Genomic DNA, 15136 nt, shown 5'->3' on the forward strand with positions numbered 1-15136 from the left:
GGATATGTCAGTTTACTTCCTGAAATGACTGAATTGAAATGGATGGAATTGAGCCCAACCCAGATGGTGGTAGCAGTAGTGATGGACCATACCGTGCCCAATATTCGGAGTTTCTTAGGGTTAGCTGGCAACTGTAAAATTTACTTTGATTTGATGATGGTGGTAGTGGGTAGTTTTAGGTGGCAGTCAGTTAGAGATTTTGCGTCCGAAAATGATCTATTGTGCCAGTAGGATTCAGTCATCCATTGATGGATGATGGATGATGGACAACGGAGAAGATGACCAGACATAAACCATTTTTTCAAGTAGGCAACTTGCTGCCAAAAAATATCTGAGTTGAAGTTTAGTTTTGATGGAAATACACAGACAATTGTGAATGCATTATATACAATTTAATCCATGTTATTGCGTCGCTGTGTGGCCTTAACCGTAGCTGGCAGCTGGCCCCTGCATGGATTATGTTTAGATTAGGGTTGCTCTTTGATGGCCTTGGCTGTTAGGGGGCTTTCACTGGGCAGTGCACAGATACAGTACATGGTATGTGGGTCAACTGCAGCTAACAGACATTCAAATCACACAGACAGCCAACCCCCAGCCCGACTCATAAAGAAGGGGGTTTTGGTGCTTGTACTGAAGAACATGGGGTAAAAAGAGAGAGGGGGTGGACATGTGTAGGGAGGTGTGTAGGGAGGTATGCTCCTTTCTGTCCAATAGTAAGGATAATTTCTGAACAATATTTCTGTCCAGTTAGTGGAACACTTTTGGGTCAATAGCAAGCTCAGAGGCAAAAGTTCTGCGTGTCCTCTAACAGTTTATTTTTATTTTCTTCTTGCACTGAATTTGAAGTTTATGATGATAATATTTGTTTAGCTTATTTGCTTCGTAAAATGCACTGATTGCACTGCTAAATGTCAAAAAGTAAAAAGTGACTACAATGTAAAATTAGCGCTCACGTTCAAGTGCTTCCAAGAGATTGATTGGTTAATAGATTGACTGATATACCTGAACAACAGTTTCCAGCAGGATTCTCCTTTCTCCCAGTAGCTCCCTGGCGTGGTCCCAGGACTCCTGCAAGGTCTGTAACTCTGTCTGTAGCTGGGCCTGTGTCTGTAGCTCTGCCATGGAGGATAGCAGCCTGCCTGTCTCTAGGGTGTGTCTGTAGAAGCCGTTGTGTTGGGCAAGAGTCTCTTCAGCACGCTGAAGAGGGGAGACAAAGCGGTCTGAGTTACTGTATAGTTTCACCTATGATGGGTTAGCATCTGTTAGCCTATTTAACCTCTTACACTTATGGTGGCGCTATTTCATTTTTGGAAGAAAAACGTTCCCGTTTTAAACAAGATATTTTGTCACAAAAAGATGCTCGACTATGCATATAATTGCTACTGTTCGAAAGAAAACACTCTGACGTGTCCAGAAATACAAATATCTTCTCTGTACGTGCCCTTTAACGTGAGCTTCAGGCAAAACCAAGATGACTTGGCATCCAGGAAATGACAAGGATTTTTGAGGCTCTGTCTTTCATGATCTCCTTATATGGCTGTGAAAGCAAGAGGAATGAGTCTGCCCTTTCTGTCGTTTCCCCAAGGTGTCTGCAGCATTGTGACGTATTTGTAGGCAGATCGTTGGAAGATTGACCATAAGAGACCACATTTACCACGTGTCCGCCCGGTGTCCTGCGCCGAAATTGGTGCGCAAAAGTCACCTGCCAGTATTTTTCCATGGGGCACAGAGAGAGAAGCAAGCTTCCATGAACTGCATGTCAATGAAGAGATATGTGAAAAAACACCTTGAGGATTGATTCCAAACAACGTTTGCCATGTTTCGGTCGATATTATGTAGTTAATCCGGAAAAAGTTTCACGTTGTAGGTGACTGCATTTTTGGTTCGTTTCGGTAGCCAGGCGCAATGTAGAAAACGGAACGATTTCTCCTACACACAGACGCTTTCAGGAAACACTGCGCATTTGGTATGTGGCTGGGAGTCTCCTCATTGAAAACATCAGAAGCTCTTCAAAGGTAAATGATTTTATTTATTTGGTTATCTGGCTTTTGTGAAAATGTTGCGTGCTACATGCTACACAAAATGCTATGCTAGCTTTGCATACTCTTACACAAATTAGTCAATTTCTATGGTTCAAAAGCATATTTTGAAAATCTGAGATGACAGTGTTGTTAAGAAAAGGCTAAGCTTGAGAGCAAACGCATTATTTTAATTTTATTTGCGATTTTCAGAAATCGTTAACGTTGCGTTATGCTAATGAGCCTGAGGCTTAGTCACAATCCCGGATCCGGGATGGGGAGTTTCAAGAGGTTAACAGAGGGGAGACAAAGCGGTCTGAGTTACTGTATAGTTTCATCTATGATGGGTTAGCATCTGTTAGCCTATTTAACAGAGGGGAGACAAAGCAGTCTGAGTTACTGTATAGTTTCACCTATGATGGGTTAGCATCTGTTAGACCATTTAACAGTAGAAGGTGTTACTTTTTATTTATTGTTTCATATTATTCGATTTGTATGTTGTTGTTCTTCATCACCGGAATTGTGTTTAGACCAAGTTTGGGGATGAGTTGGAGCCGCCAGAGGTTTGTTGGGGATGGGGGGCGGGAAGGGTGGGAGGTGAAATGGTTCAATAATTGATTGTACTGATAGTGACTCAATACAACAACAAAAAAATCTAAAAATGATTTAACACTATGTTCAACAGCATCTATCAAAAACCTCTCTTTTAGTGTATCAAGTTGTGGAATGAAAACAAACAGCACCTAAAATGTGTTGTGCACTGCGTTACTCCAAAATCACATACATGTTTAGAAACAGCAAATATTGCCCTGATAGCTCTGAATTAGCACGGTCTCTATTAAAATGGAATGACCATTCATCACAGATAATTTATTTAATTATATTTAAATGATGTTCTCACCCCCAAGTCCTCCAGAGAACATGGTAGCTGCTGCAGAGTGCAGAGGGCCTGAGCAGCAGAAGGAAGTAAGGTCTCCACATCTCTCAGCAGCCCCCCTAGCCTCCTCACACCCCGGGTGTAGAACCGCCACTGGCCCAGCCGTTCCTGCACCAGGCTACTTCGCTGCTGTGCCACACTAACAATCCGCTGCCATCTCTCTCTCATCTGGGCGAGCTTTAGGGTGAGGTCAGGCCTGCTTGGAGGGGAGGAGAGGAGAGTAGAGGGGGAGAGAAGGAAGGGGGAGGAAAGAATATGATAGGAGGGCAGAGGAGAGGAGAGAAGAGATAATCAACCATGGTTGATGGCAACAGTATTTTCGGGTCATTTACACCATATAAGGATAACTAGCGAGCACATCACTGTGCTCATTACCCCAAAGTGCCCCATTTTTATTGTTTAAAATTGGTAATTTATGCATTTATCCATAAAAAAACGATCCAACTGGAGGGTATATTGATCTATCTCATCATATGCTTAGTCAACAAGCAAAACAAACAAGATACAACAGTACTGTCATCCAGCAAAACCGAAGAGAAGCGGCCGTCCAAACACTCTAACACTATGGTGGAGAAACCGAGGGAGAATACCCCACTTCATTCTCCAGGGACAACAGTGCTCTGTTGGCCACCATGAATGAGCGACTGAAGAAGCTCAATTTGATCTCTGGGGTATTGGCAGAAATTTAGGCCCTAAGATGATCTATGGAGTTCCACAAGAAATTAATCCCGGAGGTAAGGGCAGAAAATGTAACCCTCCGAACCACAGTAGCGACCCTCCAAACTACAACAAATACACTCCAGGATGACAATAAATAAATGAAGGCGGCAATACAAGACTTAAAATGCAGAAACATTGTCATCATGGGGGTGGAAGAGGAGGAAAAAGAAGACTACCTGGAAAAATGATGGAGGAAGAGCTGGCAAACGTGGACTACCAAAGGGCACATCGGTTTGGTAGGAAGGTTCTCAACAAACTGAAACTAACCCACCAAAATATGAAAGTGGCACTTCTGGAAAGAGGAAGGGAACTGAAGGGAACAATTTTCTCTATCAATGAGCTGGTGAAATACTGGTGAAATCATATGATAGGAGGCGCATACTGTGCCGTATTCTAAAACACCACAGGGCCAGAAAGTATAACCCTGCCGTACTGAGCCAGTAATTCCCAATTAGGCATACACAAGACTACATATTTATTTTAAAATCTCTCTCTCTCTATAGGCCTACCTTTGCGTTCTCGCGAACAGTCCCCCCCCTCATCATGTCTGGATGGAAATGCACTAAAATGATATCAGACTGAATGCCTTTCCATTAAGAAGTATATTAGCAGGGCTAAATGGCAGGCTATCGATGCGGTGCCGATACAGCAATAATTGTATATTGCTGGCGATGGGCTCGTAGGCTATTGGAAGACACATTTATTTTTATTAGGTTACTATTCAGAGCAACTCACAGCTGCTTGTCATTTAAGGAATAGGCAAATGGGACACTAATGGATTGGAAGCAGAGTCCTTTGGTGAAGGACAATCAAATCAAATTTTGTTTGTCACATGCTTCGTAAACAACAGGTGTAGACTAACAGTAAAATGCTTACTTACGGGCCTCTCCCAACAACGCAGAGAGAAAACAAGAGAAATAATAGAACAAAAATAACACGAGGAATAAATACACGATGAGTAACAATAACTTGGCTATATACATGGGGTACGAGTACTGAGTTGATGTGCAGGGGTATGAATGTTATTGAGGTAGATATGTACACATAGGTAGGGATAAAGTGACTCGGCAGCAGGATAGATAATAAACAGTAGCATTTGCATATGTGATGAGTCAAAAGAGTTAGTGTAAAAAGGTCAATGCAGATAATCCGGGTTAACTATTTAAAGTGGAACTGACAGTGTTTTACCAACATTAAATCTTATTAAAATCTGTTCATGTACACCCCCAGGAAGAATATGATAGCGTTTTTTAGTACATTTCCTGAGACGAGAGCACTTAGTTATGGTCATTTTCTTGTACCTTTATAGAATGTGTAGAGTGACGTAGAGTAAGGCATTTATGAAAATTTTATAACAATATAGAGTGGGAAAGCTGCCGTGCATTTGGACATTTAATAGACACTGCAGCAAATAAAACCTAATAGGCAATCAGAGCTACAGTAGGCCTATATATACATAAGGCATTTTACACACTGGCCTGCCATCATCATGGACTGTGTGTTTAAGGGCAGAAGCAACAGCACAACTTTAAATCATTAGAAAGCCACAAAATACACCTGAATGGGTTGTTGCAAATACTGTATGTAAATACAGTGGGGCAAAAAAGTATTTAGTCAGCCACCAATTGTGCAAGTTCTCCCACTTAAAAAGATGAGAGAGGTAATAATAATGACAGGACAAAATGAGAAGGAAAAAAAATCCAGAAAATCACATTGTGGGATTTTTTATGAATTTATTTTCAAATTATGGTGGAAAATAAGTATTTGTTCAATAACAAAAGTTTATCTGAATACTTTGTAAAATATCCTTTGTTGGCAATGACAGAGGTCAAACGTTTTCTGTAAGTCTTCACAAGGTTTTCACACACTGTTGCTGGTATTTTGTCCCATTCCTCTATGCAGAGCTCCTCTAGAGCAGTGATGTTTTGGGGCTGTTGCTGGGGAACACAGACTTTCAACTCCCTACAAAGATTTTCAATGGGGTTGAGATCTGGAGACTGGCTAGGCCACTCCAGGACCTTGAAATGCTTCTTACGAAGCCACTCCGTTGCCCGGGCGGTGTGTTTGGGATCATTGTCATGCTGAAAGACCCAGCCACGTTTCATCTTCAATGCCCTTGCTGATGGAAGGAGGTTTTCACTCAAAATATCAAGATACATGGCCCCATTCATTCTTTCTTTTACACGGATCAGTTGTCCTGGTCCCTTTGCAGAAAAACAGCTCCAAAGCATGATGTTTCCACCCCCATGCTTCACAGTAGGTATGGTGTTCTTTGGATGCAACTCAGCATTCTTTGTCCTCCAAACACGACAAGTTTAGTTTTTACCAAAAAGTAATATTTTGGTTTCATCTGACCATATGACATTCTCCCAATCTTCTTCTGGATCATCCAAATGCTCTCTAGCAAAATTCAGATGGGCCTGGACATGTACTGGCTTAAGCAGGGGGACACGTCTGGCACTGCAGGATTTGAGTCCCTGGCGGCGTAGTGTGTTACTGATGGTAGGCTTTGTTACTTTGGTCCCAGCTCTCTGCAGGTCATTCACTAGGTCCCCCCGTGTGGTTCTGGGATTTTTGCTGACTATTCTTGTGGTCATTTTGACCCCACGGGGTGAGATCTTGCGTGGAGCCCCAGATCAAGGGAGATTATCAGTGGTCTTGTATGTCTTTCATTTCCTAATAATTGCTCCCACAGTTGATTTCTTCAAACCAAGCTGCTTACCTATTGCAGATTCAGTCTTCCCAGCCTGGTGCAGGTCTACAATTTTGTTTCTGGTGTCCTTTGACAGCTCTTTGGTCGTGGCCATAGTGGAGTTTGGAGTGTGACTGTTTGAGGTTGTGGACAGGTGTCTTTTATACTGATAACAAGTTCAAACAGGTGCCATTAATACAGGTAACGAGTGGAGGACAGAGGAGCCACTTAAAGAAGAAGTTACAGGTCTGTGAGAGCCAGAAATCTTGCTTGTTTGTAGGTGACCAAATACTTATTTTCCACCATAATTTGCAAATAAATTCATAAAAAATTCTACAATGTGTTTTTCTGAATTTTTTTTCCTCATTTTGTCTGTCATAGCTGAAGTGTACCTATGATGAAAATTACAGGCCTCTCTCATCTTTTTAAGTGGGACAACTTGCACAATTGGTGGCTGACTAAATACCTTTTTGCCCCACTGTACCACGGGAGTCCTCTTACATTTGGGAACCTATTGATCAGACATCCTCAGTTGCCGATGCACAACAACAAGATCAACAAGTAATGTTAGCCAGAGAGAGACGAGCTCAAATCTAACGAGGGAACAGTAGATAAACCCTCTCAAACTTTTTCAGCTTGTAGTTGGCTGTCAAAATTGAACTGAAAAATGATGGGGAGTAGTATAGTAGCTTGCTCACCCTGCTGCAGTTTGCCTGCCAATTCATGCTTGTTCCAATCCACGTTTTGACAACAATGGGAACTTGCCTGCCTACCCGCCAATTTGATCGATGCCAGATACATTTGATTGATAACTAAGAGATGTGCTAACTGTGGATAGTCATTCAAGTTCAGCATAGCTAGCAAGGAAAGTGATTATGGGGGAAAAACTCAAGTCACTCGCCCACTTGTCCAATGACGTCTCATCCTCCCAGCAACTAGTTAGTTAGCTAACTAACAGTTGGATATTTTTCATGAAGGCATGGCTATTAGGCTAGGACCTATATGAACGCCAAAATTGGAGACCTACTGTTCCGACGCATATCAGCTCACGTTCCTCTGTATTGTTTCTCTGTCCCATTCTTCTGTTCCATTTAGGCTGTTAAGTGTAGAGCCCAATGTAAAATTGTATAGGTTATGGTTAATAGATAACAACCAATCAGGCCGCCAATACATTGTGCATAATGAGTTGAAAATATAGCCCATCGCAGCTGGCAGCCATATAAAATTAATTAATAGAAGTCTTGCAGTCAAATGACCAAATCGGCCTCTAGTTGCCTCGTGTGGATTGTTAATAATATTTATCATAATTTCATGTATACAGTTGAAGTCGCAAGTTCACATACACTTATATTGGAGTCATTAAAACTCATTTTTCAACCACTCCACAAATTTTTCTGAACAAACTATAGTTTTGGCAAGTTTGTTAGGACATCTACTTTGTGTATGACACAAGTAATTTTTCCAACAATTGTTTACAGACAGAATATTTCACTTATAATTCACCGCATCACAATTCCAGTGGGTCAGAAGTTTACATACACTAAGTTGACTGTGCCTTTAAACAACTTGGAATATTCCAGAAAATGATGTCATGGCTTTAGAAGCTTCTGATAGGCTAATTGACATCATTTGAGTCAATCGGAGGTGTACCTGTGGATGTATTTCAACACCTACCTTCAAACTCAGTGCTTGACATCATGGGAAAATCCAAAGAAATCAGCCAAGACCTCAGGAAAAAAAATTGTAGACCTCTGCAAGTCTGATTCATCCTTGGGAGCAATTTCCAAACGCCTGAAGGTACCACGTTCATCTGTACAAACAATAGTACGCAAGGATAAACACCATGGGACCACACAGCCGTCATACCGCTCAGGAAGGAGACGCGTTGTCTCCTAGAGATGAAAGTACTTTGGTGCGAAAAGTGCAAATCAATCCCAGAACAACAGTAAAGGACCTTGTAAAGATGCTGGAGGAAACAGGTACAAAAGTATCTATATCCACAGAAAAATTAGTCCTATATCGACATAACCTGAAATGCCGCTCAGCAAGGAAGAAGCCACTGCTTCAAAACCGCCATAAAAAAGACAGATTATGGTTTGCAAATGCACATGGGGACAAAGATCACACTTTTTGGAGAAATGTCCTCTGTTTTGATGAAACAAAAATAGAACTGTTTGGCCATAATGACTATTGTTATGTTTGGAGGAAAAATGGGTAGGTTTGCATGCCGAAGAACAGCATCCCAAATGTGAAGCACGGGGGTGGCAGCAAGATGTTGTGCTTTGCTGCAGCAGGAACTGGTGCACTTCACAAAATAGATGACATCATGAGGTAGGAAAACTATGTGGATATATTGAAGCAACATCTCAGGACATCAGTCAGGAAGTTAAAGCTTGGTCACAAATGAGTCTTCCAAATGGACAATGACCCCAAGCATACTTCCAAAGTTGTGGCAAAATGGCTTAAAGACAACAAAGTCAAGGTATTGGAGTGGCCATCACAAAGCCCTGACCTCAATCCTATTGAAAATGTGTGGGCAAAACTGAAAAAGCGTGTGTGAGCAAGGAGGCTTACAAACTTGACTCAGTTACACCAGCTCTGTAAGGAGTAATGGGCCAAAATTCACCCAACTTATTGTGGAAAGCTTATTGAAGGCTACCCAAAATGTTTGACCCAAGTTAAACAATTTAAAGGCAATGCTACAAAATACTAATTGAGTGTATGTAAACATCTGACCCACTGGGAATGTGATGAAAGAAATAAAAGCTGAAATAAATCATTGTCTCTACTATTATTCTGACATTTCACATTCTTAAAATATAGTGGTGATCCTAACTGAACTAAAACAGGGAATTTCTACTAGGATTAAATGTCAGGAATTGTATTTGGCTAAAGTGTATGTAAACTTCTGACTTCAACTGTATATAAAAATAAAACAAATTTGAGAATGGGTTTCCCAGTCAAACGGTTTTGTTATAGTTCAGGCTTCTTTGATATACTGTATGTAAAATGTTATATTGGGATGCAAACTCAAAATTGAATACATTTCAACTCTATATCTGACACAGGTGGTACAGGTGTCTTATTTCTTTTAAGGTCCTATCCATGTGTAAGGTGAATACTTCTGCTTCAAAGTAGATTTGTTTAAGACTAGCAAGAAACACTCTGTGTGACCCTGATTTAGCCCACTGCAGTAAAATGTTTTAATTGTCCCCATTGTGTTCATGCTATTGAACAGCCTGGGTATTCAGGGTCTCTCATTACTCCACACTTGGCCGACAGTTTAGGGGGAATTTGAGAAATATAGCCTACTCCAATAAACCAACTAGTGGGGCTACCAACTGGCAATATACACAGATAGGTATCACACACATTTTCTAGAAGTTTCGGGATACACGGTAAACTATTACAGGAATAATGATATAGACAGCTTTTTAGAATCCCTACTTGCAGGTGAATGCATAGATTGTTTTTGGATAATTGAAACAAAGTTTTTATATTCTACTATTTTGAACAAAATAAATAAAAATATAAAATATGACCTGAAACTGGTCTCCATAGAAACGTGTTTAATTCACCTGCGATAATAACAAAACATAGGTTCGGTGAATCAACGTTTCAGATCTGATCCAACTTCATTATTTTTTATTTCATTCAACTTATTTGACAGGGATGAATGCACATAGATCAACAACATTTCAGTAAATGTTCCAGATTTAGCCAGCTAATTTAATCTGCAGTTCTTGGTGAAAATCCACTTAAATCAATCTCCTCCCGTTTCTACTGACAAAACACTGTCTAACTGGCAGGCCTCTATGGATGCGCCCCAAATGGCACATCCATATGACTAGTCAAAAGTAGTGCACTCTATAGGGAATTAGGGTGCCATGTGGGACGCAAACTGTAACTCTTAGGCTGATACGAAGATGAAGTTGGAGGAGATGGGGCTTGGAGCAGTTGTTGTGACCAATAATCTCCCCTTCCTCCTGAAGTGTACACACATTCACCTCCCTACACAAATTGAAAATGAGCTAGAGGGAGTTTCCATATATCAGTCATTTCCTTCTGGAGAAAAGAGAGATTATTGGAACGTAACCAGAGAGTTTATTTTATAAAGCTTGGAAGTTTCCAGGCTAGATGCACAACGACCAAATTATGTGGCGGTCCTTAGTGTCAGCCATCTTGCTGTTCCAGAGAATAGTACAGCTCCCCAGTGTGTGTGTGTGTGTGTGTGTGTGTTTTGTATGCACATGCACATGCGTGTATGCATTTGTGTGTGTGCACGTGCATGTGTTAACATGTATACCTATTTGTGTGTGTGTGTGAGTGTGTGTTTTATGGTCACAGCTGGGACGCCATTACCCAAGCGAGAAAGAACACGGCAGGAAAACCACATTTTTTATTACTTTACGAGATGGCAGATCCTCAGAAGAAATAGAAGACTGCAAGCTTTGATTTCCTAACCACTGGAGGCCAGAACGCCTACAGTAAGTCCAGTGTGTGATGGAATGATAAACCCAGCGTAACCACATAGTTGGCCCTGTTGAAATTATAGTGTTAAAATGAAGATGGAAAACACCCACCCACACTCTTATAATATAACCTTAAAGATGGAATCCACATTAGTGGAAACAGCCCACGCAGCCCACGCCCACGCACCTTTGTTATTGTTTTTGTTTTGTGGACGAAATAGGTGAGGTGTGTCGAGTAGTGTGGTAAAATAAAATGGTGTATATTCTGCTGTTCTACTGTGCGTGCAATGATGTCTGAGACTTCTTTGTTGTTATAATATCCGAAACGGACATGGCAGTTTCACAATTAAGGATTCCAGCTTTAAGTTGCCATAATTAGCACACTGAGATGCAATATTTTGTTGTTTTTTTGTAAGACATAAAATATATGATCTTTAATTGAGAGTTATTTATCTTTCAATTCACACATATTTCAGTTTGGTTTAATGAGACTACTTTGAGTTATTAGCTTTGAATTATGCATTCTGAAAATCAAGGTCAGGTTCAATTCAAGGTTAATTCAGAAAATAACTTAGATTCCAATTCAATAATTGAAAAAAGTATAGATCTTCAATGACCTTTCAATGAACTAAGAAGGAGAAACAATTTCATTCATATAATGTTTTTTCTATTGATTGACTTCAATTCAAATTGACCCCAACCCTGCTAGAAATGTAGCCTACTGCACTCCTTTACCTTTCCTCCTCTGGTGTGTCTTCAATTGACCTCATTGAGATGACGATCACCCCTCTCAAGAGTTGGTGCCCAGCCAATACTTCAATCCGGAGTCTCTGTTTAATAACATGGAATATCAATTAACCAAATACATTGAATTTCATCAGCTGTCACAAAGTGCTTTACTTTTACCTGGCCTGAACCCCAAATCAAGCAATGCAGAAGCAGAAGCACAGTGGCCAGGAAAAACAACCTAGAAGGCACAAACCAAGGAAGAAACCTAGAAAGGAACCAGGTTCAGAGGGGTGGTCAGTCCTCTTCTGACCGTAGAATACATTAAATATCGGAGCAGTGGCTTAGGATTGATAATGGACTTAATCAACATGAATGTGTGAATAATAGGCTAGAGTTAAATCAAGACTATCGAGCGTTGCCATGAACAACCGTACTGTTGTCTTTTTTTTTGTTACCCCTTTTTCTCCCCAATTTCATCATATCCAATTACGATCTTGTCTCATGGCGGCAACTCCCCAACGGGATCAGGAGAGGACGATAGACGACCCCCCAAAACGCACTCCTCAACACCCGCCAGCACCAATGTGTCGGAGGAAACACATTCAACTGATGACCAAAGTCAGCCTGCAGGCACAAGGAGACACTAGAGCCCGATGAGCCAAGTAAAGCCCCCCCGGGCCAAATGCTCCCCTAACCCGGACGACACTGGGTAAATTGTGCGCTGGCGTATGGGTCACGGCCGGTTGTGACACAGCCCGGGATCAAACCTGGGTCTATATTGATGCAGTGCCTTTGACCGCTGCGCCACTCGGAAGGCCTACTGTTGTTTTTTTAAAGTGGATATTTCCTAGGTTTACGTGGAATCAATTCTAATATGCAGCTTAGCCTGAAATACACAGTGGTCTGTGAGATATTGCAGAAGCCCTAAATGCCCATAGTGTGCCATAACCTAAAATATAGTAGTTTATTTTCATTTGATTTTCTTTATATTGTTTAATTTTTATAAAAAATACATCTTAGTCTCCTGGCTGGTCTATCGGTAATGCTGCAGCCTCTAACAGACATGTATGTCTACAGTGCCGCCATGCGTTAGAATCTGGCCTACTGGCCTTCGACACATCCTTTCACTATCTTTCTCATCCTCTCTCGCTGTCTGTTCAATACAATCTGAAAAAAAAAAAATATATATATATATATATATCTTATTCAGGACCTCTAAGAGATAGGTGGTGATACAATGCCAGCCATGATGATTGAGAAGATTACCTGAAGATTAGAACAATGGAAGAAGATTTTATTTTTTTAAAAAGGGTAATGAACCTGATGGATTGCCAGTTGCTCACGGAGGCCGGAGTAGTTTCCAGAAACGTCTGGGGCCAAGTCCTCCTCCATCTTCTCCTGGAAGCCCTCCCAGCTGTCCCACTTCTGTTGAAGACTCTGGGAGTGCTGGGCCTCAGCTTGCAATTTTCTGTTGAGCACACACACACGTGTAAGTACACAAACACACAAACAGACCAAATCACACACAATACATGTCCAATTATTCAGTAAAATCCCTTACATTTATTCTTGGGAATTAATGTTAATTGTACCCCCCCCCCCCCAGCTGATATTGGGTCAGTTTTGCACTTTCCCCGCTAATGGTTAAGGTAAGGATTGGGGGAGAGGAGGCTGATCCTACAGTAGATCTGTAAACAATTAGCCCACTTACTTGTTCATATGGGAGGCGCAGTAGAGGGCCTGCGCCCACTTCCTGGTCAGGGACTTCAGTCTATCTGCTTCCAGGCCATCCAGGGTCACAGAAAGGCTTGCCTCAGTGAGGTCATCCAGGGCAGGATGCAGATTGCTCAGCGCCATCAGAGCAGTCTGAAGGAGCAATGAATAAATAAGAGTATGTGTGTGTTTGTGTGTGTGTGTGTGTGTGTGTGTGTCCATGCATGTGTGTTGTCTGACTCACCTTCACACTGTCCATGCTGCAGACATTAGAAGTGAGCATGTGACGCAAAGCCTCGGTCTGCAGCTCCAGTGAATCCATACTAGTGCTAATTGTGTGGCGCTGATCCAAATCCTCCTATAAGCAAACACACAAACACATACAGTGAAGTCCAAAATAATTGCCACCCTTGATGAGCAAAAAATACGATAAAATAAACAAACACTGAGCTATATTGTATGCAACAACAAAAAATTGGCTAACCCTAACCTAAAGATTATTATAAATAAATTACATCTGCATTAACATTCTACTATATTCAAATTCATCTCATTTTAAGGAACTGTATTGTGGCTTCCATGGCTTCCTGTTTCACTGGGGTATAAAAATGTGGTAACACGGATGTAAAATCCCTTTCTCATCCATCAGCATGGGGAAAGGAAAAGAACTCACCAATGAAAAGAGACAAATGATAGTTGACTTTCAAAAAGATCAGGCAATGGGTACCAAAAACCAACAGAAAAACCAAATATACCACTTACCACAGTTAGAGCAACAATTGCCACGTTTAAAACCACTGGTAAATTTGCCGGGTTAAGGATGCATGTACAGTGCATTCGGAAAGTATTCAGGCTCCTTGACTTTTTCCACATTTTGTCACGTTACAGCCTTATTCTAAAATTGTTTATTTGTTTTGTTTGTTTCATCTACACACATTACCCCATAATGACAAAGTGAGAGCAGGCGTTAAGATATTTTACACATGTATTAAAAAACATACCTTATTTTTTACATAAGTATTCAGACCCTTTACTATAAGACTCAAAATTGAGCTCAGGTCCATCCTGTTTCCATTGATCATCCTTGAGATGATTGTAGTCCACCTGTGGTAAATTCAATTGATTGGACATGATTTGGAAAGACAGGCACCTGTCTATATAATGTCCCTCAGTTGACAGTGCATGTCAGAGCAAAAATCAAGCCATGAGGTCGAAGGAATTATTCCGCAGAGCTCCGAGACAGGATTGTGTCGAGGCACAGATCTGAGGAAGGGTCACAAAACATTTCTGCAGCATTGAAAGTCCCCAAGAACACAGTAGCCTCCATCATTCTTAAATGGAAGAAGTTTGGAACCACCAAGACACTTTCTAGAGCTGGCCACCCAGCCAAACTGAGCAATGGTGGGTGAAGGGCCTTGGTCAGGGAGGTGATTAAGAACCCGATGGTCACTCATACAGAGCTCCAGAGTTCGTCTGTGGAGATGGGAGAACCTTCCAGAAGGACAACCATCTCTGCAGCACTCCACCAATCAGGTAATTTATGGTAGAGTGGCCAGATGAAAACCACCCCTCAGTAAAAGGCACATGACAGCACACTTGGAGTTTGCTAAAAGGCACCAACAGGACACTCAGACCATGAGAAACAAGATACTCTATTCTAATGAAACCAAAGAAACCAGTGCCTCATCTGGAGGAAACCTGGCACCATCACTACAGTGAAGCATGCTGGTGGCAACATCATGCTGTGGGGATGATTTTCAGTGGCAGGGACTGGATACTAGTCAGGATTAAGGGAAAGATTAAAGGCGCAAAGTACAGAGAGATCCTTGATGAAAACCTGCACCAGAGTGCTCAG

General features: G+C 41.4%; 1 protein-coding gene across 1 annotated transcript in view; it reads right to left on the minus strand.

Annotated features, from left to right (window-relative positions):
- Positions 1-15136, minus strand: part of LOC135505860 (nesprin-2-like) — a 246229-nt gene that overhangs the window by 52730 nt on the left and 178363 nt on the right. The window contains 6 exon segments of the mRNA XM_064925056.1: positions 1003-1197; positions 2920-3151; positions 11575-11669; positions 12889-13036; positions 13280-13434; positions 13526-13639. Of these exon segments, the coding sequence (XP_064781128.1) occupies positions 1003-1197; positions 2920-3151; positions 11575-11669; positions 12889-13036; positions 13280-13434; positions 13526-13639 (939 nt within the window).

The sequence above is a fragment of the Oncorhynchus masou genome, chromosome 19 (genome assembly GCF_036934945.1).
Source record: "Oncorhynchus masou masou isolate Uvic2021 chromosome 19, UVic_Omas_1.1, whole genome shotgun sequence".
NCBI lineage: Eukaryota > Metazoa > Chordata > Actinopteri > Salmoniformes > Salmonidae > Oncorhynchus > Oncorhynchus masou.